The sequence below is a fragment of the Pelodiscus sinensis genome, chromosome 4 (genome assembly GCF_049634645.1).
Source record: "Pelodiscus sinensis isolate JC-2024 chromosome 4, ASM4963464v1, whole genome shotgun sequence".
NCBI classification, from domain to species: Eukaryota; Metazoa; Chordata; order Testudines; family Trionychidae; genus Pelodiscus; species Pelodiscus sinensis.
In genome coordinates, this window is record NC_134714.1 from 57073758 (window position 1) to 57100530 (window position 26773).

The 26773-nt window shown below is 43.6% G+C and overlaps 1 protein-coding gene across 4 annotated transcripts in view; it reads left to right on the forward strand.

The window, feature by feature from the left end:
• The window catches only part of CDIN1 (CDAN1 interacting nuclease 1), a 237458-nt gene that overhangs the window by 189244 nt on the left and 21441 nt on the right, over positions 1–26773 (forward strand). For 3 of the 4 annotated variants that reach the window (XM_075927019.1, XM_006132709.4, XM_075927024.1), the window contains one exon: positions 22480–25857. The exons of the other annotated variant lie outside the window; for it this stretch is intronic. In XM_075927019.1, the coding sequence (XP_075783134.1) occupies positions 22480–22615 (136 nt within the window). In that variant the 3' untranslated portion in view covers positions 22616–25857. Of the gene's footprint in view, positions 1–22479; positions 25858–26773 lie in introns of those variants that run through there. 4 annotated transcript variants of the gene reach the window in all.

Consider the following 26773-nt stretch of genomic DNA (forward strand, 5'->3'; position numbering starts at 1 on the left):
CAGCAGGTGTAAATAGGGCTAAATAGGAAAATCAAGTAGAGCTATGCCAGTTTATACCAGCTGAGAATCTGTCCTGCAGTCTGGTCTACCAGAATCCTCTTGGCCCACATCAAAATTCCCTCCGATAAGAAGAATGAGAATACAAGAGAGATAAGTTTCAGATATCACCGCATAGGAGACAAATAAAGATAACTCCAAGAATATTAAGGCAATGCTTTTAAATAACTACATTAGAATTGCCTTAAAACTTTTTTTGTCATATAATTTATTTTAATAGGAAATAAGTTATAAAGTGCAGTTGGCCTTGATGTTATTCTAATTGTACACAGTGAGATGGACACATAAGTGCACATGTACATGTAACCCTCAAGATTACCTACATTCCTGGGGCTCTGTCTGCTGGCAGCTCTGGGAGAGGCACACTGAGTTTGCCTTGGCTCCCCCTCCCTACCAGGGACAGAGTCTGCCTGGCAGACAGAGGGAGTGAGATGCCCCTCCCAGGGAGTTCAGGATGGGGAGGAGAAGCCTTTGTTTGAGGAGTCTGGAGCCAGCCAGGGCAAGGGGAGGGCTGGCTGTGTGGGAACTAGTCAGCCCCAGGCCTGCATGCTTGTTGTGAAAGTAGTTATGCTGAAGGGCAAATTTAAAGCCTGGTTCACTTTCCTGATCTTGACGTAATTTTCTGAGTTAAAATGAAGATTTGTATAAGATTATCAATAAAGAGAGTATAAAAGATTTTTTGGAAGAAACCTTATGGCTTGCTGTGCCTTCTGCTCCCTCCTTTCCCCAAATTCCACTTTCCTAGTTTTTCACCATACGCCTGTGAAATCATTCTTCTCTAGGAACAGAGTTTGGGCCCTCAGGGCTTGTTGACATGCAAAGAAAGCCTCATTGGTTTAACTAAAGGTGTGTTTTACAATATAGATCTGGCTTGCTTAGCTTAAATTGATTAGGAATAAGTTTAAACTGAGCCACTTTAGTCAAGTGTAAAACCTTCTGTAGACACTAACCTGTATATATTTTGAGTGACTTATCTATGTCTACATTTGCAGAGCTTGTGAGCTGCCAGTTTCACTGGTGATAGGGAAGTGGTAAAAGAAAATCTCTGGTTTGTATATTCACTTATTGCCACAGGCTTCGTCGTATTTATGTCGTGGTTGATAGCAGCTATCCCAAAGTGCAGCTCTTGTGGGAATGGGGTAATGGGTGATCACAGGACATTGTGGGTCCCTTCATAGTCTCCTCTCGCCAAACATTTGCTCAGCATTGCTGCAAGCAGGGGATTGTTTGCTCTGTGGAGCAGTCTTTGTCACCAGGCCAGATAAGTGAGCACTTGCTAAAGGAAGGAGAGATTCAAAGTTCCCTGGGTTTTACAGGGGGAGAAGCAGATGTCTGTTCTTCTTCGAGTGGCCCCATGGGTGCTCCACTCTACGTGTCGGGTCCAGTCCCAGCGCCACTGGTCGAAAGATTTCAGAGCTATCTTCGGCCGGTCTGCGCATGCCCCCTGCTGCACACGGCTTTCCCACCTTTGATCTCGAGCGCAGACCGGTCCCTCCTCTCAACTGTCCTTGGTTGCTGGCGGAGCTTTGCAATCTCTCCTTAGATGCAGAGCAAGCCTATAAAGAAAGTTGTAAAAAGTTGTTAGTTCTTTAGTAGCTAGTTTCTTGTTAGTTAGGTAGTTACTGTTTGAAAGGAAAAACTAGAACATCTTCTTTTTTTTTTTAGTCAGTTTCTACCGCTTCGGCAGATCTGGTCAGTTTCACTATGCCTGAGACTCCGGGATTTAAATGTTGTTCCCAGTGCAGAGTGGCAATGCCTGCTTCAGATGGGCATGCCCTTTGTGTCCGATGTTTGGGGGAGTCCCATGTCCCCCAAAAATGCGCTCACTGTTTGAAGCTCACTCCAAGAGCGTGTAGGGACAGGGATTTCAGGCTTAAACTGCTTCTGTGCGATCAGGCTCTTCAGCCAACACAGACCCCCCACCAGGAGCAATTAACTAATCCCAAGAGGAGGGCAATGTCTCCTGGAGTGACAAAGCTGAAAAAGAGGAAGGCTTTTCCTGCCCACTCCCTTCCTACCATTCCCCTGCCATGGGGGGTCAGAACATGGGCGCAACAGCAACAGTTAGCCGGCTGGCAGCTAAAGCGGCTTCCTGACCGGTGGCAGGATCTTCTAAGCTGCGCACTGCTTCAGCTCATCCATCAGCCTCCCCTGCTCGCAGGGAGCATAAGCGCACCAGAACCCCTTCGGGGGATAAATTGGCAGCTACACAAATGCCATCTGAGAGAGAACCGTCCCTGCAGCAGCAAGACGAGTCAGCATCAGCACTGGAGTCTGCAACAGGGAGGGCATCTCCTACCCCTCCACAGGAGCTGCCGCTCTGGAGAAAAGACAGCGGCACCGGGAAGCCCCGGTTCACCGCACTGCAGAAGCAGTGCAGACAGGACAGCCAGCACCGCCAGATTACAGCTCTTCCCTAGCATCTCTGGTGCCACGTGATATCCTCGCTCAGTGGCAAGGGTGTTTCAAACAGCCCACTCATCGGCACCTTGATCTCAATCAGCATCTCTGCCTCCCCTGCATTCTCATCTGGGGCGTGTTCACAGTTTCCAGGGCAACTCAGCAGGAGATCCTTCAGCTGCACCAGAGCATCGGTCAGCGGTTTCTACTAAAGCAGCAAGAAAATCAGCCCCTAAAAATCAATCTATGTCTCCGTCACCGGGGTTTTCGCCTGAGCCTTCCCCGTCTACATACCATTCAGACAGGGGGGATTATTCTTCTGCACATAGGAATTCGCAGCAACGCTCCTGCTCAAGTTATTCCTATAGATATGGACAAGTATCTCCACGCAGATCTCACTCTCCAACGTATTCCCCTCCCAGATCATACCAGAGTAGGCATGGGAGTAGATATTCATCAAGACGGTCATCACCTGACTACGATTATCACTGTCACAGGAGTTATCATGCCCCTATGAGAAAGGGCAGATCACAGTCACGCTCCCACTCTTGCTGCTGCCGTGCTTCTTATTACAGACAGCCATCACCTTCTGCTTCCGAGTATTGAAAGCCTCAGTCGCCAAGACTGCCTCCTCCTGCGGCCCCCTCAGTCTCAATCCTTTCTGACCCTGAGGAGGTCAGATTTCAGATACGGAAGACCACACACCTGCAGCTTCCTCTGGGGAGGTTCAATCGTCCTTCCCCGATGATGCAGTTTTCATGGCAGACTCTTCACCACCGGACGATGCTCGAGAATTTCAGAACCTTTTCCAGAGGGTGGCACAATCGCAGGAGGTTCAGTTAGCAGACGTGCAGGCTAAGCAGCACAAGTTGTGGAAAAATTTACACCCTAGACATTAGTCTAGAGCGGCATTACCTCTAAATGAGGCAGTTTGGGAGTCAGCTTCAGAAATCTGGAACACACCAGCTCTAGCAACCCCATCTTGTAAAAGAGCTGAGAAAAGATACTTTGTTGCAGCAAAGGGTGCAGAGTTCCTCTTTACGCACCCCCAACCAAACTCATTGGTGGTGGAGGCGGCCCTACAAAGGGAAAAACCCACAGGTCAGAAATTCAGCAGCTAAAAAAGATGCAAAAAAGCTGGACATTTTTGGACAGAAGGTATATTCATCCTCTGCACATCTCCTGCATATTGCTAATTATGCGGCACTTCTATCTAATCATAGTTTCGATAATATCGCACGGCTAACTGAAATTGCCCAATGAATGTCTGAGACCGATAGAGTAATCCTCCAAGAAATAATTCAGGAGGGCTATGCATGTGCCAGAGCAGGTCTGCAGATTGCCAGCGACTTGGCTGATACAGCGGCACGCACAGTAGCCACAGCTGTGTCCATACGAAGGGCTTCACGGCTAACAACATCCGCAGTACCCAAAGAGCTGCAATCCAAGGTCAAGGATCTCCTGTTTGATAGGATTAAGCTCTTCACAGAGAAAACAGATGACGTGCTCCACACAGGGAAAGACTCACGATCTACCCTACGCACACTTGGAATGTGTGTCCCACCTTTCCAGCGTAGACGTTACTTTCTGTTTCAGAAGCGCTATGACTACCAATTTCGTAGACAGCAGAACCACCCTTACGACCAAGTGCGTTCCAAGCAGAGGCCGCAGCGTAGACGCCCTCAGCTGGCTAGAGCGAACAATGCCGTGATGACTAAACAGCAGATTTGACTCCCCTGTCAAGGGCACACTGAACATCCCTGCTGTTGTTGTCACAGACACCAATCCCATTTTTCATCACAGACTGCAACCCTGTTACCACCAACGGGTTGCTATAACATCAGACAAATGGGTTTTGGAAGTGATAAGATCCGGCCTCACCATTCCATTCATGTCCTTACCCCCTACTACCCCACCATCCCCGTCCCTTTTCAGGGACCCATCCCACGAAGACCTTCTGCATCAAGAAGCTTATCGCCTGTTATCGGTCGGAACGATAGAAAGAGTTCCAGATCGATTCAAAGGAAAAAGGGTTCTATTCGCGTTATTTCCTGGCGCAAAAGAAAACGGGGGGGGATGGAGACCCATTCTGGGTCTGCGCCAGTTGAATCTGTACCTTCGAAAGCTGCAATTCAAAATGGTGACTCTCAATACTATCATCCCAGCTCTGGACAACGATTGGTTCGCGGCCCTTGACCTACAGGATGCGTATTTTCATATAGCAATCCATCCTGCACACAGACTGTTCCTGATTTCTTCATAAATGACGAGCATTTCCAATATCGCATCCTCCCATTCGGATTAGCCTTGGCCCCAAGAATATTCTCAAAGACCCTAACTGTCGTTGCTGCACATCTCAGGCAACTTCGAGTCATTATATTCCCTTATCTGGACGATTGTCTGATAAAAGGCATGTCTCAAGAAGAAGCGACTCTCATGCTCACAACGGTCAGACGAGTGTTCGAGTCTGTTGGGCTGATTGTAAATGAGCTAAAGTCGACCCTCCAATGCAGACCATACAGTTTATAGGGGCAGTTCTTGATTCAGGTACGGCCAAAGCATATCTAGCAATGGACAGATTCCAAGCAATAAAAGACCTGGTCAATCTTCTCGGCAAAGACCCAGCAGTCTCAGCGCACACCTGTCTGCGTCTCCTCGGTCACATTTGTGGTTCCCCACGCGTGCCTCCATCTGAGAAATCTACAACACTGGTTGTCAACTGTGTATTTCCCGGGGTAACACAACATCCACACACGAGTTTCGCCGCCGCGACACGACCAGGCATCTCTGCACTGGTGGACCAAAGCATCAAATATCTTGGCAAGAATGCCGTTTCACAGACCAAATGCATCCGTACAGATAACATCAGATGCTTCCCTCATCAGGTGGGGTGCTCACATGGGAGACGAATGCATACAGGGACGCTGGTCTCCTGCTGAGAGGCGTCTACGTATCAACAGACTAGAGCTACGAGCCATATTTCTAGTATGCAAGCACTTCCTCCCTCACCTGAGAGGCAAGACAGTCAGAATGCTCACAGACAACGTGGCAGCAATGTATTATATAAACAGACAGGGTGGAGCAAGATCACGTTCTTTATGCGCAGAGGCGGTATGGTGCTATAATTGGTGCATAAAGAACAATATAACCATAACAGCATCCTACTTACCTGTCACAGCCAATGTAATTGCCGACTCCCTAAGCAGACGCTTTTCCGTCGACCACAAGCGGGAGATAAGGCAGGATGTGTTACAAAACATTTTCAACAGATGGAGAACACCTCTGGTGGATCTCTTCGCAACAGTCTCCAACAGGAAGTGTCACCTATTCTGTTCCAGGGCAGGGATTGACAAAGGATCCCTGGGCGACGCACTCCTAACCAAATGGAAGAGATCACTATTATACGTGTTTCCGCTGATAGTCCTCATTCCCAAAACACTGGAGAAAATCAGAACAGAAGCAGCAACGGTGATCCTGATAGCGCCGGTTTGGCCTAGACAGGCCTGGTATCCATTCTTGCACGTGATGTCTCTACGACCTCTGTGGCCTCTGCCTTTATATCAGGACCTTCTCCATCAGGAACAAGGTTCTCTTCTACGTCCCAAGTTGGACACGCTACACCTGACAGCGTGGCTCCTGACTGGCTCGAATGAGACAAAAACCTTTGTTCACAGGAGGTTAAGTCCATTCTGATTCACAGCAGAAAAGATTCGACAAGACATACTTACCTTGTGAAATGGTGCAGATATTCGTCTTGGTGCATCCGGAACAATGTCCAACCGTTCTCAGCTCCCCTACATCAGGTCCTCGAATACATTCTTTACTTGCTCAGTTCGAAACTCTCGCTGGCATCCCTCCGGGTTCATTTTTTGGCCATTAGTGCTTTTCATTGTCCGATACAAGGTTCCTCATTGTTTGCACACCCGACCACTAAGCGGTTTCTCAAGGGTCTGAGTAATATAAGCCCACCTCGAAGACCACCTCCACCATCCTTGAATCTGGACTTAGTACTCGATACAATCATGTACCCTCCCTTTGAACCGCTGGCATCTGTCTCGATGCAGATGCTAACTCTGAAGACTGTTTTCTTACTCACGAGCATATCAGCATGCAGAGTCAGAGTTAGGAGCGATGATGTCAACTCCCCCTTTCACGTTATTTTCAAAACAAGCATTGACTTTGCGATTACATCCAGCGTTCACTCCTAAGGTTTCCTCATCGTTTCACATCAATGAAAAGATTGTCCTTCCTTTGTTTTATCCAAAGCCGCATACCTCAAATAGGGAGGCTATGCTACATACATTGGACATTAGACGAGTCCTTTCCTTCTACATAGATAGAACCACACAGTGGCATCGAACAGATAAACTGTTGGTGTCAACAGCTCAATGATCCAAAGGAGAAGCGCTTTCCACTCAACGTATAGCTAAGCTCATCTCTCTGTGCATAACCACATGCCATTCTATTCAAAACAGGCCATTGACCTCGAGCTCATTCGACTAGGGCAGTGGCAACATCTACGGCCTTTGCCAGGGAGGTTCCCCTAGCCAATATTTGTAGAGCAGCTACATGGGCTTCAAGTACTTTCTTTATGAGACACTATGCCATAGTACAGAGATGGGCATCGGACCACGCGCTGGCTTCCGCGGTCTTATCTTCTACAACCATCAATTGACCCGGAGCACTGGTGTTCCGGTTACTGCTTTACAGTCCCCTAGAGTGGAGCACCCACGGGGCCACTCGAAGAACAACAACAAGTTACCTTGTGTAGTAACGCTGGTTTTTCGAGATGTGCCCCGTGGGTGCTCCACGACCCACCCTCTTCCCCACTACGGGTCTCTCCCTTTGATTTATCATTTCAGGGACCGAGCGGTGAGAGGAACTGGCAGAGGGGCCGGTCTGCACTCGAGATCAAAGGCGGGAAAGCCGCCCATAGCAGGGAGCATGTGCAGACCGGCCGAAGATGACTGAAATCTTCCGACCAGCGCTGCCAGGACTGGACCCGACACCTAGAGTGAAGCACCCACAGGACACATCTCGAACAACCAGCGTTACTACACAAGGCGAGTAACTTGTTCTTACCTGGCATCAGAGCATGGAGATATTGGCTAAAGTGGTCACTTAGCACTGTGGGATAACATCCAGAGGCTAAAAGCTCTGTGTACAGCAAGAATGTGTCTTCAATTGTATATCATTACAAAAGCATCACTTGTAAAAAGCTGTACTCCTCTGAGTTTCACTGGAAAAAAGTCATTGGCAAGTGTAAATGGTTTTTGTGTTTAAAAAAAAAAGTAGACATGCTCTATTTAAAATCTGATTGAAGATAAACCAATTCATCTGTGTATTTGCAAGGCCTTGGTGAGGTCTGCTCTCTGATCGCTCATTCAGTATGCTTATTATACTTCAAATGAAATACTTTTGCCATTGAGTTCCACTGTTTTCTCTCCTATATGGAACACTTTGAATGTTTGTAACAAAAACCCAAACTAGCTAAAACTCCACAAAATGAATTTCACAAAACCAAGTAAAAATGTAGTTTCATGTTGAGTTGCAGGTATAGCATGCATCTGGGATTTACAGGGTGTGAACTACTATGAAATAAAACTGAAGAGAGAGATTCTGCACCTAATTCCTTAAGAGCAGATGTGTGTGTTGCCTTGAGATGTGCCTTGTCAGAAATTAATATCCTTCCTGTGCTATAGTAATCTGTATTTCACACCTATTCCTGATAGAGTCCTGTAAAACCATCTTTTGCTTTACATTCTGAAGATTTTTCTCAGAACTGGCAGGTTGGTCTAACTTCCTGTGGTATGCAGACTGTCATTTCAATTAGTTCTGAATAAACCAATGCTGGCCCTGCAAGAAAGGTTAATTTTAAGTGTATTAAATGTTACTAATCTATAATTTTTAGGCTTACTCCTATAACTTACAGTGTTGTGTTTCATTCTCTACGGTCACATGTACAACTTCTGAAGGAGCTGGAATTAATCAAATTTAAAAGGTGCTCCTTATTCCTTGCTTGCATTTCCCTGTCCCACCCCTCCGTAAAAAAGGTTAAATGTCTTTTCAAATTAAGGCAAATGTAATTAACTACTGGCATTGTTTGTGATTTGCCAGCTCTGTGTATTAATGAAAGAAAAATTACCGCTGAGCAGTAGGAGCTCCACACAGTCAATGGCAAATGCTTACTGTGCCAACAAATTAATTTTAGTATTATGCCTCACTTAAGTCTGTTTTTTTAAATATAGTATTACTTTTATATATGATCATATGTATGCTATATAGGATACAGGCATAATTTAAAGGAGTATACCAAGATTATGAAAAGATATAGCATGGACAGGACTACTTATCAAATATAGGAGTGAGGTCATGATTTCACTGATTAACTAAAGCCACTTGCAATTGATTTTCTGGACACCCATGAAAATACATCAGTTTTTCATCAGACTTGGCCTTTCTGAACCTATTGCTAGTTGCTGTCAATAAAATGAAAAGCAACATTTGTGGCACTGACAGTTCAATAAAAACTGGTTTACAATCCTTTTTGAGTAGGCTTGGAAGTGTCTATTTTCTTTGCATGCTGTTCATGTAATTCCAATCAGGTGTGTGCACGCACCCACAAGCCAGACGATTTTTCCCCTATTAATAGCTATCAGGTCAGTCCAGGCACCCCCTGAAGTGGCACCTTCCTGGTCCCTGCTGACTGACAACCCCCTCACTTCCATCTTACTATCAGCTGGAACTTTCTCTCTTCACCAGGAGCATTTAGCAGTCTATATACAATTATTCATTAGTTTAGTTAAGAAGTTAGTACATTCTTAATCTTAACTTTTAAGTTTCCTTTGAGGGGAGGGAATGTGAGGATCTTTTCTGGGCATACATTTGTGGCAGACTTCACAGGCTTTGAAGCCCAGTGACTGCAGCATGCCACAGTGTTGGGAGAGTACCTCTCCTCAAAAGGAAACTTAAGATCTACTGCTAAGAATGTGCTAGCTTCTCAACTAATACTACAAAAAATGAATGAATAACTATATATTCTATAGACTGCCATCAAAGGGATTGTTGTGCCATCTGTGTTCATCCCAGGACATTAAAAGACAGGAACTGGCACAGGAAGGTCCTGATAATGGAAGATGCACTCCATCCCTAGTGTGACCCCGGGTTGGTGAACCCTGTGCCAAGTGCCTCCTCCTCAGAGTGAAGCATTTTAGAACTGTTGACACAGTGATCAGTGCTGAGTAAGGACAAGGACTCCCAACAGCTTCCCCGCTGCACTCATTGCTTCCTGCATGTGGCATGTAAAAGCCATCTCAATCACTGGTGCCACAGAAAAATAAAAGGATGGAGAGAGATCATTCACCCCCAGCCACGGCTAAGGAGTCAGCCCTTGTGAGACCCTAGTTGGACCACACTGCCCCACCACTAATGAGAGTTGCATCAACTTCTGTCCTCGTGGAAAGGCAATTGAGTCCTGATCCTCCTCACTTGCCGAGGCTGAGGTGAAGACTACACCTCACATCAACCATGGAGGTGTTCAAGGCAGCTCACGCACTGCTCAATTTCACAGTACCATTCTCCCTGCCTAGATGGAACAGGAAGCTGGCACCAGTTGCTTCCCGGACACCATCAAATGGAAAGCCCTCTATGATATCACGGTGGTCTCCATCCTTGGTGCACCACTGCTCAGCACCAGCAGATCTAGCAGCCATGTCAACCCCAAGCCCTTGGCGTGAACTGGTGGCACCTCAATGTTCCTGTCCTCTGTAGTCCTTTTTGGAGACCTTGGAGTCATAGTCAGACTCCTATCTGTCTCGTTAAGTTCAAGAGTACACAGTCCGGGTCAACTATGGTACACACAATGGCAGCCCCTAGCACTTTGGCCTTTTTGGATTTCCTGGACTTTTCATCAAGGCCAGCGATCACACTTAAGAGTGACATTAGTGGCCTCAGCCATATTTGTAGCCCCTCTGGCACCATCAGCATCGGTAGGATTGGCAATAGCTCCATTGATCCAACACTGTCATCCCAACTCTTGGCACCATTGCTGTCTACACCAACCCTAGTGGTCTCTGCACTGACAGACCTCAGCACTGATGATTCCAGCTCTGTTGGCTCTGGCGTTTGTGTATGCAATCCCTATGTGGAAGACTAGCCAGAAATCCCAGGCACTGTAGAACCTCTTGGGCGCAGAAGGTGGGGAGCAACCACTCTTTAACTGGGGTTTCTTCCTCTTCCTTGTCAGATGACGCACTAGTAGCCCCAGCCCTGGAGGATTCTCCAGCAATTGCTGCAGCTGGTTTCCCAGGGCCTGGGCATACAGGCAGTGGATGACGCAGATCCAGTGATAGACATCCGCGCCCCCTCTGGACCTGCACATATTGCCCTGCCTCTTACAAAACTATCCCCAACACCACAAAAGTTGAAAAACACATCAAAATCCTGAAAGCGAGGTTTTGGGATATCATCATTTGAAGTCTCAGGCATTTCTCCACCCGCACCATGAGGAATTATCTGAAACTACTAGGACTCAAGGCCTTTTTGTATGTATGGAGTGCAATATGCCAAGCTCAGAATCAGCCTCTGCAATCAGCCTTGGTATATTGGCTGGCTTGGGGCAGTTTGAACAAGTTTGTGATTCTGCCTTGCCAGGTCCTCAACTGCCTTGAGTGGCAGCTTGACCTGCAGATAATGTGTGCAGGAGTCCCTTTCACCATTTCTCGGCCATTCCTCTCACTAGTGATGGATGCATAGTCTTGGGTTGGGGAGCACATATGGGAGACCTCATGACACAAGGCCTCTGGTTTCAGGCAGAATTTTCTCTTCACTACTTTGTCAGAGAGCTGAGCAATGTGACTGGCATGCCTGGCTTTCTAAGCCCACCTGGAAGGGAGATGTGTGTCAGTTATGAAAGTCAACACTATGACAGTGTTTTATATCAACAAATGGGGAAGAGATGGGCACTCCGCTCCCCTGTGCCAGGAAGCCCTGAAGCTGTGGGACTTTTGAGTACTGCATGCAATACGTGTACAAGCATTGTACCTCCCTGATGTAAGAATGAATTGGTGGACGTTCTCAGGCCACGAGCAGTTGATACAACCAGATGTTGTAAACTTCATCTTCCAGTTGTGGAGCTTTCCCCAAATAGAGCTCTTCACCGGGCAATGCAACAGCAAGTGCCAGCTGTTTTTTGCTCCTTCAAGAATTACAGCCCAGGCTCCGTAGCAGACATACTTCTCCTCACATGAGGAGGCCATCTTCTATATGTGTTTCCATTTAGTCCTCTTATTCACGAGATGCTCCTTAAAATATAGGAAACAAGTTTTGGTGATATTGATAGCCCCAACCTGTCCCTCCAAACACTGATACACATTTCTACTCAAAATGTCTGTGAAAGCTATCACTTTACCACTCCCCGTCCCTAGACTTAATAGCTCAGTATGACAGCTGTCTTCAGCTCTTGAACCTTGAGTTGTTGCACTTGACAGTTGTCAGCCGACGGTCAGGGCAGTGAGTCCCTTATGACCGGCTGAAGTTCTTTTAAATTGTGCTTGGTTCTGTTACAGCAACTGAAGGAGTCAGGTTAAAGCTTAAACAGTTACTATTTATTGTTACAGGGTAAACTTAGTTGTTAGATGCTACTACTGTGTTACAGATAACACAGACACTACAAAGGACAGGACAGAAATTACACTAATAAGTCACTTACAGGTACCATGAAACCCTTTGGTTCTCTGAGCTCTTATTAAATGCATGCAAAATAGACACATAGCAGGTATATATTCTCACCCCTGCGTTCCAGACTTGGCGTGGCCAGCGTCTTTCTCTCAATCCCTCGGGAAGAAGTAGGGCGAGGTTGGGCGTCCCACAGACCTCGGGAGACAATCAATACCTGCCAGCAGGTATAGATGATTGGAGCTCCAATGGGGTGGGCTGCTGAACCTCTTTTATACCCCTTGGGTCATGTAGGCTTCTTCCTGGGCTCAAGTGGCCAATTAGGAAAAATGGCTTTGAATGCCAAGTTTCCCACGAAGGGTGCAAAGCATAATTCACACCTGGGAAAATGCAGACAATGGGCACCTCTGGTATGTGATGGGCGAAGATTCCTCTCTGGGACAGTGCAGGCGTGTCAATTACTGGTACTAGCCATCAGGGCGACGGGAGGCCCCGGGTCGTCAGCTAGCCCATTTACTGTCTGGTTTCTGTTTATGGTAGAGTCAGGGACAGGCAGCAAACCTGTGTTCCCAGGGCATCAAAGGCTGACTGCCTTTCTCTTGCTCTCTGGGGGGGGGGGGAAAAACAAGATGGGGCTCGTGGAAAAACAAGATGGGGTTTTGTGTCTGGCTACATTCCACCCCCTTGACACGCCTCACTATGTCCCAGAACGCAAGATGGCGGTGATGCCAGCACCCTTTGCCCTCCTTGGAGGAAGCTAAAATCGCCCTATCAGCAGGGTCTGATCAGATAATTTGGATCAAGGGATTGATTAGGATCGCTTCCCAATGCCATATACCAGATTTGTGCAGAGGAGGTAGCAGTGTACACCAAACGCCTAACAATACATAGAAGCATGCAGTAAGCAATTACAACAAGTAAAATGGTTAATATAGCATTTACAATAGAGTGAAGGAATGGAGTTAACGGAAGTCCTAGGTGTTGGGCTAGACAATCTAGCCATGAGGCTTTACATTTTTAGTTACAGCATGTCTTATCCCATACCGTTCGTTGCCACTTCCCTTGCCTTCCCCCTTAACCTCCCCCCAGAGTTATTTAGAGGATTGCGGTAGTCGCTGTCATCGAACCATACCGGTCCCCATCGGAAGATGTCACTTTGTTTCACCAGTCATTTGGGCTGAGAGGGACAAACTCGATTCCCAGTCCAGTGGAGGAGTCAAGTAAGGTGTTCTGGTACAGCAGTAGCAGTTGGGATGAGGAAGAAGACCATGGCGAGTTGGAGTACCATGTCTTATTTCAATAGTCTGTAACTAACAACAGTGGTTGCAAGCGCTACAACAGCAAGCGGTATATATATATACAAAAAGTTCATGGTGGTTTCCCGGATCCACACCAGCATTGGGAGGGATCCATCCCACTGGAGCACTGTTCAGGGCTATTGCCTCAGTTTCCTGTAAGAAAACATAAGGTTTGCTGGTCTTGGATACAATCCAAGCCTCAGTGATGGTTATTGGTGTTAGCCCAGCATCTGCAGTTGTCCAGACTCCTTTTCCCTTATAGGAGTGCAGTACATGGGTTTGTGTCCCCAAATTGGGGTGTTGGGACAAGGGCTATTAAGTGGTTTAGTCCCATGACTGTAAACAACCCTGTTGCCACTGGGGTTGAGTAAGCAAAAACCAATTCCTGAAACAATTTCCATTCCAGTTAAAACATACTTCCACCCTTGCTTACTGGTGGGTAGTGTACCAATATAATTTACTTGCCAGGTTGCCCATAGTATTTTTCCATCTCTTAGCCTGGCAAATCATTGCCTTTCTGTTATGTTTCCTGAGTTCAGCACATAGGGTGCAAGCTTGTACCAGATCTCTGGCTTGTTTGTGGGTGATAGGCCACCCCCTGGCATGTGCCTGCCGCACCAGCTCTCTGTGTGTCCCAAGGTTTCATGTAGCCAAATGTACAGGTGTTCCCAATTCACCTGGGCAGCAAAAATTTGTACTGCTGCATTTGCTAGGTTATTTAGCTATGCAGCTAGAGTATTATTCTTTTGGTGAGCTGCCACATGACCTATGCTTAAGGCATTTTGGGTTGAATACTGGTATATCCATTTCCAATATTCCAATCTCCAAACAGGTTTTCCTTCTATTTCCCAGTTAGTTATCCACTGGGTGGCTCCAGCCCATACAGCATAGGAGTTAGTGTAGATGGTACTGGCCCCTGCCTCACAAGCTAATTGATTGCTGCCAGCTCTGCAAGCTGAGCTGTTCCTTCTATGTTTGTGGACAGGGGTGCAGTGGATGTGTCTGCTGAAACAGCAACAGCCTTCCCTGTCCACTTTCCTTTGAAATAACCAGGCAGCCTGTATTTACATATAATGTTGAATTTAAAAGCAAGCCAAAAGTGTTATCAACTCAGCCTTGAAAGAGACAGTTACGTTTCAAAGCTTGAATTTCTAAACTAATAATTTGGTTTCTAGAAAGAAATTTAACCTTAAAAGTTGAATGCCCAACACAAGCACTAACTAATTTGTGCCTTGTCTATTTGCAATTTTAAGCAAGAGGACATTATCCAAAACATAATAAAACTAGTTCATTTGAAACCCACAAAATAGAGTTACAATATATATAGCTCATTCCTTTATGCAGTTAACCAATTAAGTTTCAGTAGAATCCTTAATTTTCCTTTGCAGATTTAACAAAGGTGTCCATAGACAAAATGTTTACATTTGATTGTTTCTTTGCCTACATGATTTGCACAGTGCTTAATGAAGAGGCTGCAAAGAAACAAGGTATCATTTTTAAAACAAGATTTCCCTTCACATATTACTACCATTGCTTAATCCCTTCCACACTCCCATGGAGTCCACCTTTTATCTTCACATTTCCTTAAATCACTTGCTTTGTCCTTTCAAAGAAAATGTCTCATTCCTAGTAACTTTCTAATGTTTACTTTACTTTCCTTATTCCTTCAACCATGCCCATATAGGGCTCCAAACTTTCTGCCTTCCCCTTCTTTTGGTCCATCCTAATTCCTGCTAAATAATTTAAACTTTTCCTAGTATACCCAACCTCCTATTGGGACTAAAATAGCAATACCAATACCTCCTTTTTCTTTCTTTCTTTCTGGAGGGCTACAATTTGAACTTTCTGATATTAGGTAGTTTGCTAATCAAACTTAGCTATTACCTGCAAAGCTTCTTTGTGCTGCCAGCTAGGGCATTTGCACCACAAAGGAAATCACAACCTGGTGTGGCTCCTGGAGCTTTCACAGCATTTTAGTCTGTTTGCAGGTTTTTTTTACTCATTCTATAGTTTACAGGAAAATGTGCAATCTTTGTTTACAACACTACTTAGCCACATTAAACTTTGCATATAGTGTAACTCTTTCTTTATGCTTACAGTTTTCCTGTACCTTTATTAAACAACTTGGACTAAAAGTAAACCAAACCAATTTGTTTTAAACCTACAAACAAGATTACTGGACCTTGAAAACTTCATATTATTTACACTATATATATATATATATCTACACACAGATACACATACATTCTCTCTGAACCTTTCTTACACTATTTCTACATAGCTGTACAACAATTACATTCCCTTTTTATTCATTGGGGTAGTTCAGTTCCAATAGAACCCCCTCCCTTTAGAGTTCTTTTAGCAATCTCTCTAATCAAATGTACGAATTTGAGTCAAATTTGCCTGGATTATTTACAGACATTCCTTTGGAAAAAGGGCCCATTTTTCCTTCAGAATGGCTGCAAAGAAACCACAATTTTCTATCTACACCATTTTAGCATTTGCACAACTGCTCAATTCTCTCCATTCTCTTCAGAGTTTAAATTCTCTGTTTCTCTTTTCTTAAAACACTTTCTTATCTCTAAAATAAAAACTGGCCTTGTTTCAGATATTACTCTTGTAAGTATGCTTTAAGGATTTAGATTTCCAGTACTTACAGCCTTTTTCTCAGTTCTACCACAAGGCTTTCAATCTTATCTGTTACCTGCCTGCTTGTCTGGGCCTGATCCTGTTTTCCTTTTCTGCCTGCTTGTCTGGGCCTGATCCTGTTTTCCTTGCTAAATGGAAAGTGGCTCCTTTCCACAGACTCAGGCTTTGTCCCATTCTTTAGCTTGCAGGCAGTTCTATACTTACAGAACTGCACCCACAACTCCTCAGGATTTCCCCAATCCTCTTCTAACATTTCTCTATCCAATTTTGGGGTGCCCCAACCTTCCTGGGCATACCCTTTCTCTATACCACTAAAATCCATGTCTATCATGACAGGCATCATGTTGCTGTATGTGAACCAGTAGCACAATCCTGCCGACTACGCCAATTCTGTCAGCCGACGGTCAGGGCAGTGAGTCCCTTATGACCGGCTGAAGTTCTTTTAAATTGTGCTTGGTTCTGTTACAGCAACTGAAGGAGTCAGGTTAAAGCTTAAACAGTTACTATTTATTGTTACAGGGTAAACTTAGTTGTTAGATGCTACTACTGTGTTACAGATAACACAGACACTACAAAGGACAGGACAGAAATTACACTAATAAGTCACTTACAGGTACCATGAAACCCTTTGGTTCTCTGAGCTCTTATTAAATGCATGCAAAATAGACACATAGCAGGTATATATTCTCACCCCTGCGTTCCAGACTTGGCGTGGCCAGCGTCTTTCTCTCAATCCCTCGGGAAGAAGTAGGGCGAGGTTGGGCGTCCCACAGACCTCGGGAGACAATCAATACCTGCCAGCAGGTATAGATGATTGGAGCTCCAATGGGGTGGGCTGCTGAACCTCTTTTATACCCCTTGGGTCATGTAGGCTTCTTCCTGGGCTCAAGTGGCCAATTAGGAAAAATGGCTTTGAATGCCAAGTTTCCCAGGAAGGGTGCAAAGCATAATTCACACCTGGGAAAATGCAGACAATGGGCACCTCTGGTATGTGATGGGCGAAGATTCCTCTCTGGGACAGTGCAGGCGTGTCAATTACTGGTACTAGCCATCAGGGCGACGGGAGGCCCCGGGTCGTCAGCTAGCCCATTTACTGTCTGGTTTCTGTTTATGGTAGAGTCAGGGACAGGCAGCAAACCTGTGTTCCCAGGGCATCAAAGGCTGACTGCCTTTCTCTTGCTCTCTGGGGGGGGGGGGAAAAACAAGATGGGGCTCGTGGAAAAACAAGATGGGGTTTTGTGTCTGGCTACAACAGTGTAGAAGAGCCATGACTGAACCTGATGCAGCTCTCCTATTCAAACTAGGTTAGACAAGTTGCCTTTGGTAGTAGAAATCCCTCCATCAGAACTACCTACCTTGCTAAGTGGAAGAGATTTTCATTCTAATTAGCATAACACTGACTGTCCCTGATGTTCACTTCTATACCACTTATACTGAACTACATTCTCCACGTCAAGTAGCTGCAGCTGTCCATGCTATCAGTAAGGGTTCGCTTGGCCACCATCTCTGTCTTCCATCTAGGTGAAGAGGGTAGGCCAATGTTTTTGAAAAATAGGAACAACCATATTGGGTAAGACCAAAGGTCCACCTAGACCAGTATCCTGTCTGCTGACAGTGTCCAATACCAGGTGCCCCAGTGGGAGGGAACACAACAGATAGTCCTCGTGTGATCCCTCTTCTGTCACCCATTTCCAGAAAAACAGAAGCTAGGGACACCATTCTTACCCATCCTGGCTAATAGCTATTCATAGACCTAACCTCCATGAATCTGTCTAGCTCTTTTTTGAACCCTGTTAAACTCCTAGTCTTCACCACATCCTCTGGCAAGGAGCTCCACAGGTTGATTGTGTGCCAAGTGAAGAAAAATTTCCTTTTGTTTGTTTTTAACCTGCTGACTATTAATTTCGTTTGGTGACCTCTAGTTCTTACATTGTGATAGCAAGTAAATAACTTTTCCTTATTCACATTTTCTACACTAGTCATGATTTTATAGATCTCTATCATATCCCCCTTCAGTCCTCTTTTCTAAGATGAAAAGTCCAAGTCTTTAATCTCTCTTCACATGGGACATGTTCCAAACCCCTAATAATTTTTGTTGCCCTTTTCTGAACCTTTTCCAATGCCAATATATCTTTTTTGAGATGAGGTGACCACATCTGTACGCAGTATTCAAGATGTGGGCGTACCATGGTTTTATATAGCAGCAATAAGATATTCTCCGTCTTATTCTCTATCCCTTTTTTAATTATTCCTAACATTCTGTTTGCTTTTTTTGACTGCCACTGCACACTGAGTGGATGTTTTCAGAGAACTATCCACAACAACTCCAAGATCTTTTCTCTTGAATAGTTGTAGCTAAATTAGTCCTCATCATATTGTATGTATAGTTGGGATTATTTTTTTCAATGTGCATTACTTTACATTTATTAACATTAAATTTCATTTGTGATTTTGTTGCCCAATCACTTAGTTTGGTGAGATCTTTTTGAAGCTCTTCGCAGTTTGCTTTGGTCTTAACTATCTTGAGCAGTTTAGTATTGTCTGCAAATTTTGCCACCTCACCGTTTACCCCTTTCTCTAGATCATTTATAAGTAAATTGAATAGGATTGGTCCCAGGACAGAACATTGAGGGACCCCTCCCCCCCTGTTACCTTTCTCCACTCGGAAAATTTACTATTTATTCCTATCCTTTGATTCCTGTCTTTTGACCAGTTATCAATCCATGAAAGGACCTTCCCTCTTATCCCATGATAGCTTACTTTTCTTAAGAGCCTTTCATGAGGGAACTTGTCAAAGGCTTCCTGGAAATCTAAGTATACTATATCTACTGGATCCCCCTTGTCCACATGTTTGTTGACTCCTTCAAAGAACTCTAGTAGATTATTAAGGCATAATTTCCCTTTACAGAAACCATGTTGACTTCCCCCCCCCCCCAACAGCTGTTTCATAAAAGTCTTGACAGGCTCTAGGTGCACATCCAGCAACCATTCCTGGCCAGGAACCTTAATCTGGTCCTTTCCAAGTTGATGGAGTCCTCTTTTGAACTGCTGGTGACTTGTTTCCCCACTCTGCCTTTCCTGCATGGTGGCATTTCTGATAGTAATAATCTCAATCAGGAGGGTATCTGTGTTCAAGATCCTAACATCGGAGCTTCCCTATATTGTGTTCTATAAGGACAAGGTTCAACTGAGGCCATACTCAACTTTTCTCCCTATGTCTCAACATCACATCAATCAGGATATTTTCGTCCCAGTGTTCTATCAGAAACTGCACACAAGCATCAGGGACAAGAGGCTTCACTCATTGGATATTGACAGAACACTAGCCTTTTACAATAAAAGTACAAACCCATTCTGGAAGTCTATTCAACTGTTTGTATCTGTGACACAGGATGAAATGTCTTCTGGTCTCTTTAGCAAATTTCATTGTTCAAATTACATCTTGCATCCATGAGTTGTGTAACCTGGCAGAGGTACCTGCCACTCTGCTCACTGCACTCCATTAGGGTACAGGCTTCTTCAGCAGCCTTCCTTGCCCATGTTCCAGACCAGGAAATGTGCAAAGTGCTGAGTTGGTTCTTAATACATTCTTTTACATTGCATTATGCTATCACCCAGCAAGCCAGAGATTATATGGCCTTTGGTAGTTCAGTGCATATCTGCACTCTGACCCTGCCTCTGAAACTTAAGCTTGGAAGTCACCTGGTTGGAAGTAGAAAAGAAAAATACAGTTCCTTACTTTTCTCATAACTGTTCTTCAAGATGTGCTGTTCATGTCAAATACCCACCTACCTACTCCTCTTTTGGAGTAGCAAAAAGAAGGAACTGAGGTTTTGACAGGTCAGCAGGGCCCTATAGTGAGTGCCATGAAGGCGCCACTCCAGGGGACACCCAGACCAACCCTACAGATTCTGCTAGGAGAAGAATCTTCTGGATGCTGTGCATGTGCACGCACGCGCGCACACACACACACACACACACACACACACACACACACACACACACAAATGAAATGAACATGAAGAATACATCTTGAAGAACAACAATTACAAGAATGTGAATAATCAATTTTTTTTCAAATACAAATGACAGCTTATACACAGTGATAAGTGCCTTTTACCACATGGATTTTCAAATGTTTGTGCAGAGTGAAATACGTAAAGTTTCCCTAAGCACTAGGGAAAAGCATCTGCTCATTAGCATTGGGTTTTTTACCTGCTAAATTTCTAGTAATGAGCAAGTAAGGCATGTATGTGTGTTTCATAGCTTCTGACTTGCATAAAACAGTCTATTGAAATGCAAAATGCTTTCTTTTTAGGTGTACATGTATTTGGTTTAGTATGTTTTGCTCCCGCCCGGCTGTCCTGCACTAAGCCCGGGAAGCTTGCTCCAGCACAGTTGGAGCCTGATGCAGCCTCCCTGGGCTGAGTACAGGGCAGCCGGGCTGGAGGGAAGAGAAGCAACTGCCCGGCCAGCTGGCCATGGCGCTCAACCAGGGTGCACCAAGCTCCACGTGGGCAGGTGCAGAGGAGAAGCCGCCGATCAGTTGGAGCACGGGGCAGCCTCTTTCAGCTGAAAGCCACAGTCAGCTGGCTGGGGTGTTTCAGCCCTCCCGACCTCCCAGCTCCCACCATTCCTCGCAGCTACTCACCTGTGTTGTTGCTTGGTGAGTAGCTGCTCCTCAAATGAGGAAATCTAATGTAAATGTACTGCGCAGGCGCGCAGTACAGAGAGGGCTCAAGAGCTACTCTTAGAGCCCCTGAGATCTACCGGTAGATCTCGATCTACTGGTTGGTGACCACGGCCCTAGAGAATACAACTGCTTGGAAAAGGGTACTAGGCTCTTCCTTTTCAGTCAAAAACTGACCTATACTACATTTCTAAAGAAATTTCACTCTCTGACTATATCATTTAGTATGGCTAAATCTGTAACTCTAATAACCTCTTGCATTTCCAGCTGAAAAATCACAAGACCTTTCCAAACTAATATGCAAACTATGCATGAAGAATGCGTCCTCTGCTACTGAAATGCACCCACCTCTGGGATGGAAGATAGTAGCCATAAGACAGTGCTTAACAGTGCAACAACACTACACAACACTTTTGGAAGGTAGCTTACGATACTCAGTTGAAACTGCAGTGGGAATGCACAGACTTTCTTCCTTTTATGTCTATTCTGTTACACATCAGATTGAATTTTCTTCAGTGTTGGAAAAAAAAACAACCTACTAAAGCTAGTCTGGTACTACCTACAGTTTTGAGAGATTCTATTGTCTGCTAAGTGGACTTTCCAGTTATTGTGCATCCCTGGATGCACTTTTATTATAATTAAACATTAACAGAAATTGGCTACCATACTGGTATGAGTACTGAGCACAGCTCTGTGTATAAGCCATTAAATGGCATTCTATTGAACTTTTTCTTGTACATACAGTATCTAATAGCTCATCCTGCACTGTTGTTTTTGGCAAGTTCACTATAGCATATAATAAATCACAGAAAGAAAAAGCTTTTTGGCCTAACATTGTACAGACTGCTGTAATGTTAGACTACAGAAAGTGGTTCTGTTTTTAGACATCCTTTTACTAACCCAACATTCATAATTTATGATTTCACTGTAAAATTCCTGCAACACTACACCAAAAGTAGTGCTGCCCTTTAATTAAGTACTCTCAGTAGGAAAAACGTGAAACTGATGTGCAAAACATATCGCTGTACACAGTGATTGATAGTGATTACTTCTTTATGAACCCAGCCTCAAGGTCTGAACTTCCTGATGGGTAAAATAGTCCATGGGGCTGCTTCCTGAGAGTGCCTAGTGGGGATCAGTCAATGTTAGTAATATCTGAGGAATTCCTGAGGCACATTTTGGAGACATTGCTATAGAAACTTTCTGTGAACTGTGCTTTGCCTTAACAGTTACTTACTCATCATAGAGATTATATTTTAAAGAATTGTTGTTGATCTTTACTGAAATTCACATCACCTAAGGTTTTATGTAAACCCATGTATTTTTAATGCTTAAATGTCCAAATCTGAAATAAATCGAGAGCATGGAAAGAGAGACTTCTGTACGTAACACAATTATTAAATATTATTACGAAGAGATTTAGGGGTCTGTTTGGGTTATATTTTCACGGTAGTAATGAATAAATGCCTTTGTGTAGAATAAACAAATATTTCAGTTTGCTTTAATACTCTAAATAACATTCTTACTCCTGGATTCAGATATTACTTAAATGTTAAATAATTTTACCCTGATTAAATGAAAATCTTGAAAACTATCTAATTTTAGAATAAAATTAACAGTGTATGTGAATTGCTGAATGGCGTGGGACTATTAAAAAAATTTTGTTCTGTGCTTGTGATTTTATGTTATATTCTCCTCATTGATTTATAGATTTGGTCCTGGATTAGTCATCTATTGGTATGGATTTATTGAGGAGTTGGATTGCCATCGTGAACGTGGTATTCTGCTAAAAGACTGCTTTCCTACTGATATTGTAACACTGCGACACAACATGGCTCAACGCTGACGTTAGAAAAGAAATTGGAAGAAAAAGGTGAATCCGGAAGCAATTTTACTTTCCTGCAGTGTAAAGTACTGGCAACATCTGCCCTGAACTTCAGCTGAACTCCTGCTGCCTGTGATCACACTACTACCTCTTTAGACAAACATATCAAGAGTTTCTGTTTTGCTTCAGACCTCTGCTATTGTGAAAGGCCAAAAACTACAGAGACAGCCCACTCATTATCAGCATTTCTGTCTCTGTCAAACAGTTTGTTTATAGATAGTCATAATCTTTCTTCCTTCCGGATGGCTTCTCCTTACTACATATTGAACAAAAGAAAAAATGTGAAAGCTGAAAGGTGGTATGACTTTCATTTCTCCTCCCTGTGCTATGGAGTCATCTTAAAGAAGGTGCTTTCTGTTATTTCATACATAACTTTGTAAATATTAAAGATCTGGCTCAAACATGCATGCACAAGCCAGGAAATTTGGTTAAATCTGAAACTTCATACTTAACACCCACAGTGTACCTAGTTAGTGCAGCTCATATAGTAGAAGAGGATCATATAATCTTTTATGCATTCTTAATTTCATTAATTGTTACATTGTCATACAGATAATATTTTTCTAATATAATGACTAGTGTATGAATTTCTTCATTTTATATTTGTTTTTAAAAGCAAAAGATTCTGACATTCAAGTAATTTTTAAGATATTTTCCTAAAAAGTCAGCTTTTATTTTCTGCATATATATGGAAAATAATATAGTGCATATTAATGTGTATTTAAATTATTAATAATGTTTCATACAAAACATGATCCTTTTTCAGCTTTCAGCAGTGTTGGTACATCCTAGAAAACTGCATTGATGGAACTTTTCCTTAGTTGATTTTAAGCAAATAATATATGTAGATCTCTGTAGGCCTACAGCATGATATGCAGTTTTCTGGCATGTCAAATCCAAAAGAACCATGTTTGAAACTTTGGACTTGGTTGATTTATTCAGAGACTATCAGCTTGGTATGCAAGGATGAGAACCAAAAGGCAGGAACTGCTTCCTACTGGATCTGTTCAGTTTGATGGAGATTTAATCTAAATAAGCATACCATGTCCTGAGTGTTGTTTCCCATTTTCTCCTTCCTCATGCCATTGCCAATACTGGAGGTGAATAGAGATGATGGTGGGATCGCATTATTATAAAAATTGTGAGGACTCCTTTCTCATCTCTTTCCACAGTCGTCATCTCAGGAAAGAGGGGCAGTATCGAGTATCCTAACTTTTGTTTCATATCTGACAGTTTGTCGGACAAGACATATCTTTTTGCCCTGGTAATCTTTTTAAGAACCTTTCCTTGTTAGTAGTCAGCCAGGGATAAACAGAATTTTTGATGTAGCTGATAGAAGCACCACAAATGCTCAACATCTCTTCTGCAACCAATCATAAGGGCCAAGCAAAGCTATAGATTCCATCTTGGAAGTGAATTTCATAAGAAGTCTCATAATACCACCAATACATGGCCTCTTCCAAAGGGAAATTCCTCTCAGAATAGGAAATTGAGTTGCATAGTCAGCTTCTCTTGAGTAGCAGAAGCTCTAGGAAACTCAACAGAGAAGCTGTTTGGAGTCTGTAGTGTTTTTAAATTGTACACAAACTTTCAATCCAAAGTAATAGATGCAAAGCAAGTATATGAAATCAGGTTTTTAACTTTAAAACAGGTTGTACCTCCAAAATCTAGGACTCTCTGGTCCAGCAACAGCTGTGGTCTGGAAGGACCTCTGATGCTCCTGGAGCAGAGAGGCTTGGACCGTAAGGGCAGGCGGGACATGAGAGTTGGCAGCCCAGTTGAGGGTAGTGCAGGGCTGGGGTCAGAGCCCCATAGCTCTCCCCAGCTATGTGGGGCCAGGCAGGGGCTGCCCAGAGACAGGGACAGAGCCCCATGGCTTCCCCTGGCTGAGTGGAACTCCGGGACCGGAGCCCCGTTGCTTTTCCTGGCACCGTGGGGCCAGGGCCAGGGTTGCACTGGTTCCCAGCTGCGCTGGAACAGAGCCCCGCAGCAAGAGCCAGATCTGTGCCACCCAGAGAGCCAGCAGTAGCTGGGCAAGCAGCCCTGCCAATTTGGGGGGGGAGGGGCAAGGCAGGGTTGCCTGCTCGGGGTTTGTGGGCCAATGGCAGGAGACCTCCCCTGGTCCGGCAAATTATCTTGTTTGGGACTTGTCAGATCCCAATGATGCCGGACTAGAGAGGTCCAACTTTTTTTTTTTAAACGGTCTTTCAAATCTTGCTTTTATATTGAACTTTGTGCCAAGATTTAGCCTGGACTTTATTTGTGTGGCTGGCCAACTTAGTCCCCCCACCCCTTCCATCCTCTCTCCAGAAAAAATAGCTTTTAATAATATTGATAAATCCTTCACTACAGAAGCAAGAGTACAATACAGTTTCCACAATACCAGACATTACCTATATGGCAAAGATTATCTTACTGAATGTTACTTTAGAAATGTCCATTTTCAGTCAGTCGTTTTTAACGTCTGTAACTCATTTATGTTTCAACTATTACACTTATTTTGTTTTTAATTGACAGGCTTTGAGTCTGCATTTAAAGATAAGCAGAGACGATTTGCAGAGTGTTCCTTATAAAGGTTAAACGAGCACCATTTAGGATGCAACTACCCTGGGACTTACCCCTCTGGTTTAGAATAGTGGCATGTGTAGACTAGAGGAAAAACAAAAGTAATAGTTGACCAACGTTTCATTAGAAACTCAAAGCAATGACTGCCTACATGAAGTAGGTTTTAAGGCAAAACTGACTTTGTTTTAGTTAATGTTTGTGCAGTGTCATATGAAATCATTTAAAACCATCATTAAAAATACCCTAAGCTTCTTTTTCTTTTTGAATAAATTAGATTTATCTGCGCAGATGTTGAAAATTCTGTTTTGCCCTACTAAATCTGTTTTTATATTAAATTAATTTGCGGATACACAAATAAAAATAAGATTATTGTATAGTATTTGTGTATTTATTCCCCTACCCTCAGTATATTTGGTTGACAGACAATATATGTATCTTTATTAAAGCATTGACCGTTTTTTAATATATGGATTATTTTAAATTGTGTATTACAATGGGGATGAAACAAACAGTAAAAATATATGTTCAGTACTAAGTCCAATTACATATGGTCTAGCAAGCCTTGCTATCACAAATTATTAGACTGTCTGACACTATTTTAAATGCTAAGAACAAAACATTAAAAAACTAAAACTATTGTTATTCTTGAATGTTGTGAATGTTCTTTGTGGTTTTTTTCTAGTTTATCAGATATAAATATCAACTCAGGATTAAAAAGGAGGGACTGCATTTTTTTTACAAAGCTATTGTTATTAGAACCTTAACATTGCAGCCAAATCCAGTTTTATGGAGTATTCTGTGGTGTGCTAATGAATTATGCCAAGCCAGAAAACAGAAGTGTGCATAAAACTGAATGATGGTCTCACTGGCATATATAACTTGCCAAGCATCTGCTCCCACAAACACCATAATACTGCCTGTTCCAAGACTTAGAAATGTATATGATTGAGTGCAAGGAGTTAAATATGGAAGAAAAACTTTTTGGTACAGCAGGAACAGCACATAAGCTGAAAATGATACAGTCTGAGTGAAACAGAATGAACTCATTTTTCTGTATTTGAGGAATAAATAATAGTTTATCCAAATGTTCTTCCAAAGCCAACTCAAAACCAAAGCTTGGTGTAAAGAGCAAAATCTGGTCTAAATGGAAAGGTAAACAGATGCATATGCAGGTTGTACCTCTCTAGTCAGTCACTCTCTGATTCAGCAACATCTGCAGTTTGGCATGATTTTAGTTAGCCAGATATCCACTTATCATAGGTGTAGCCAAGTTTCCCTCAGTCCCATAGTGTGTTTACAGCCACCAGTCCTGGCTCTCAGTATTCTGTGCTGTTATTTAGCTCTAATTTACCCCTACATGTCTTCCAAAAGCAGTAAGCAGTGGAAGTGCAGATAATGCTGCTAGACAATATTGACCTCCCGTGACTCAGCAAATTCTCTGATTCAGCACAAATCAGGTCCTGAGGGTGCTGGATTAGAGAGGTTCAATCTGTATTTTAAAACTGTTGATGACCTTGTCACTATTTCACATCAAGTATATGCAATATATTAATA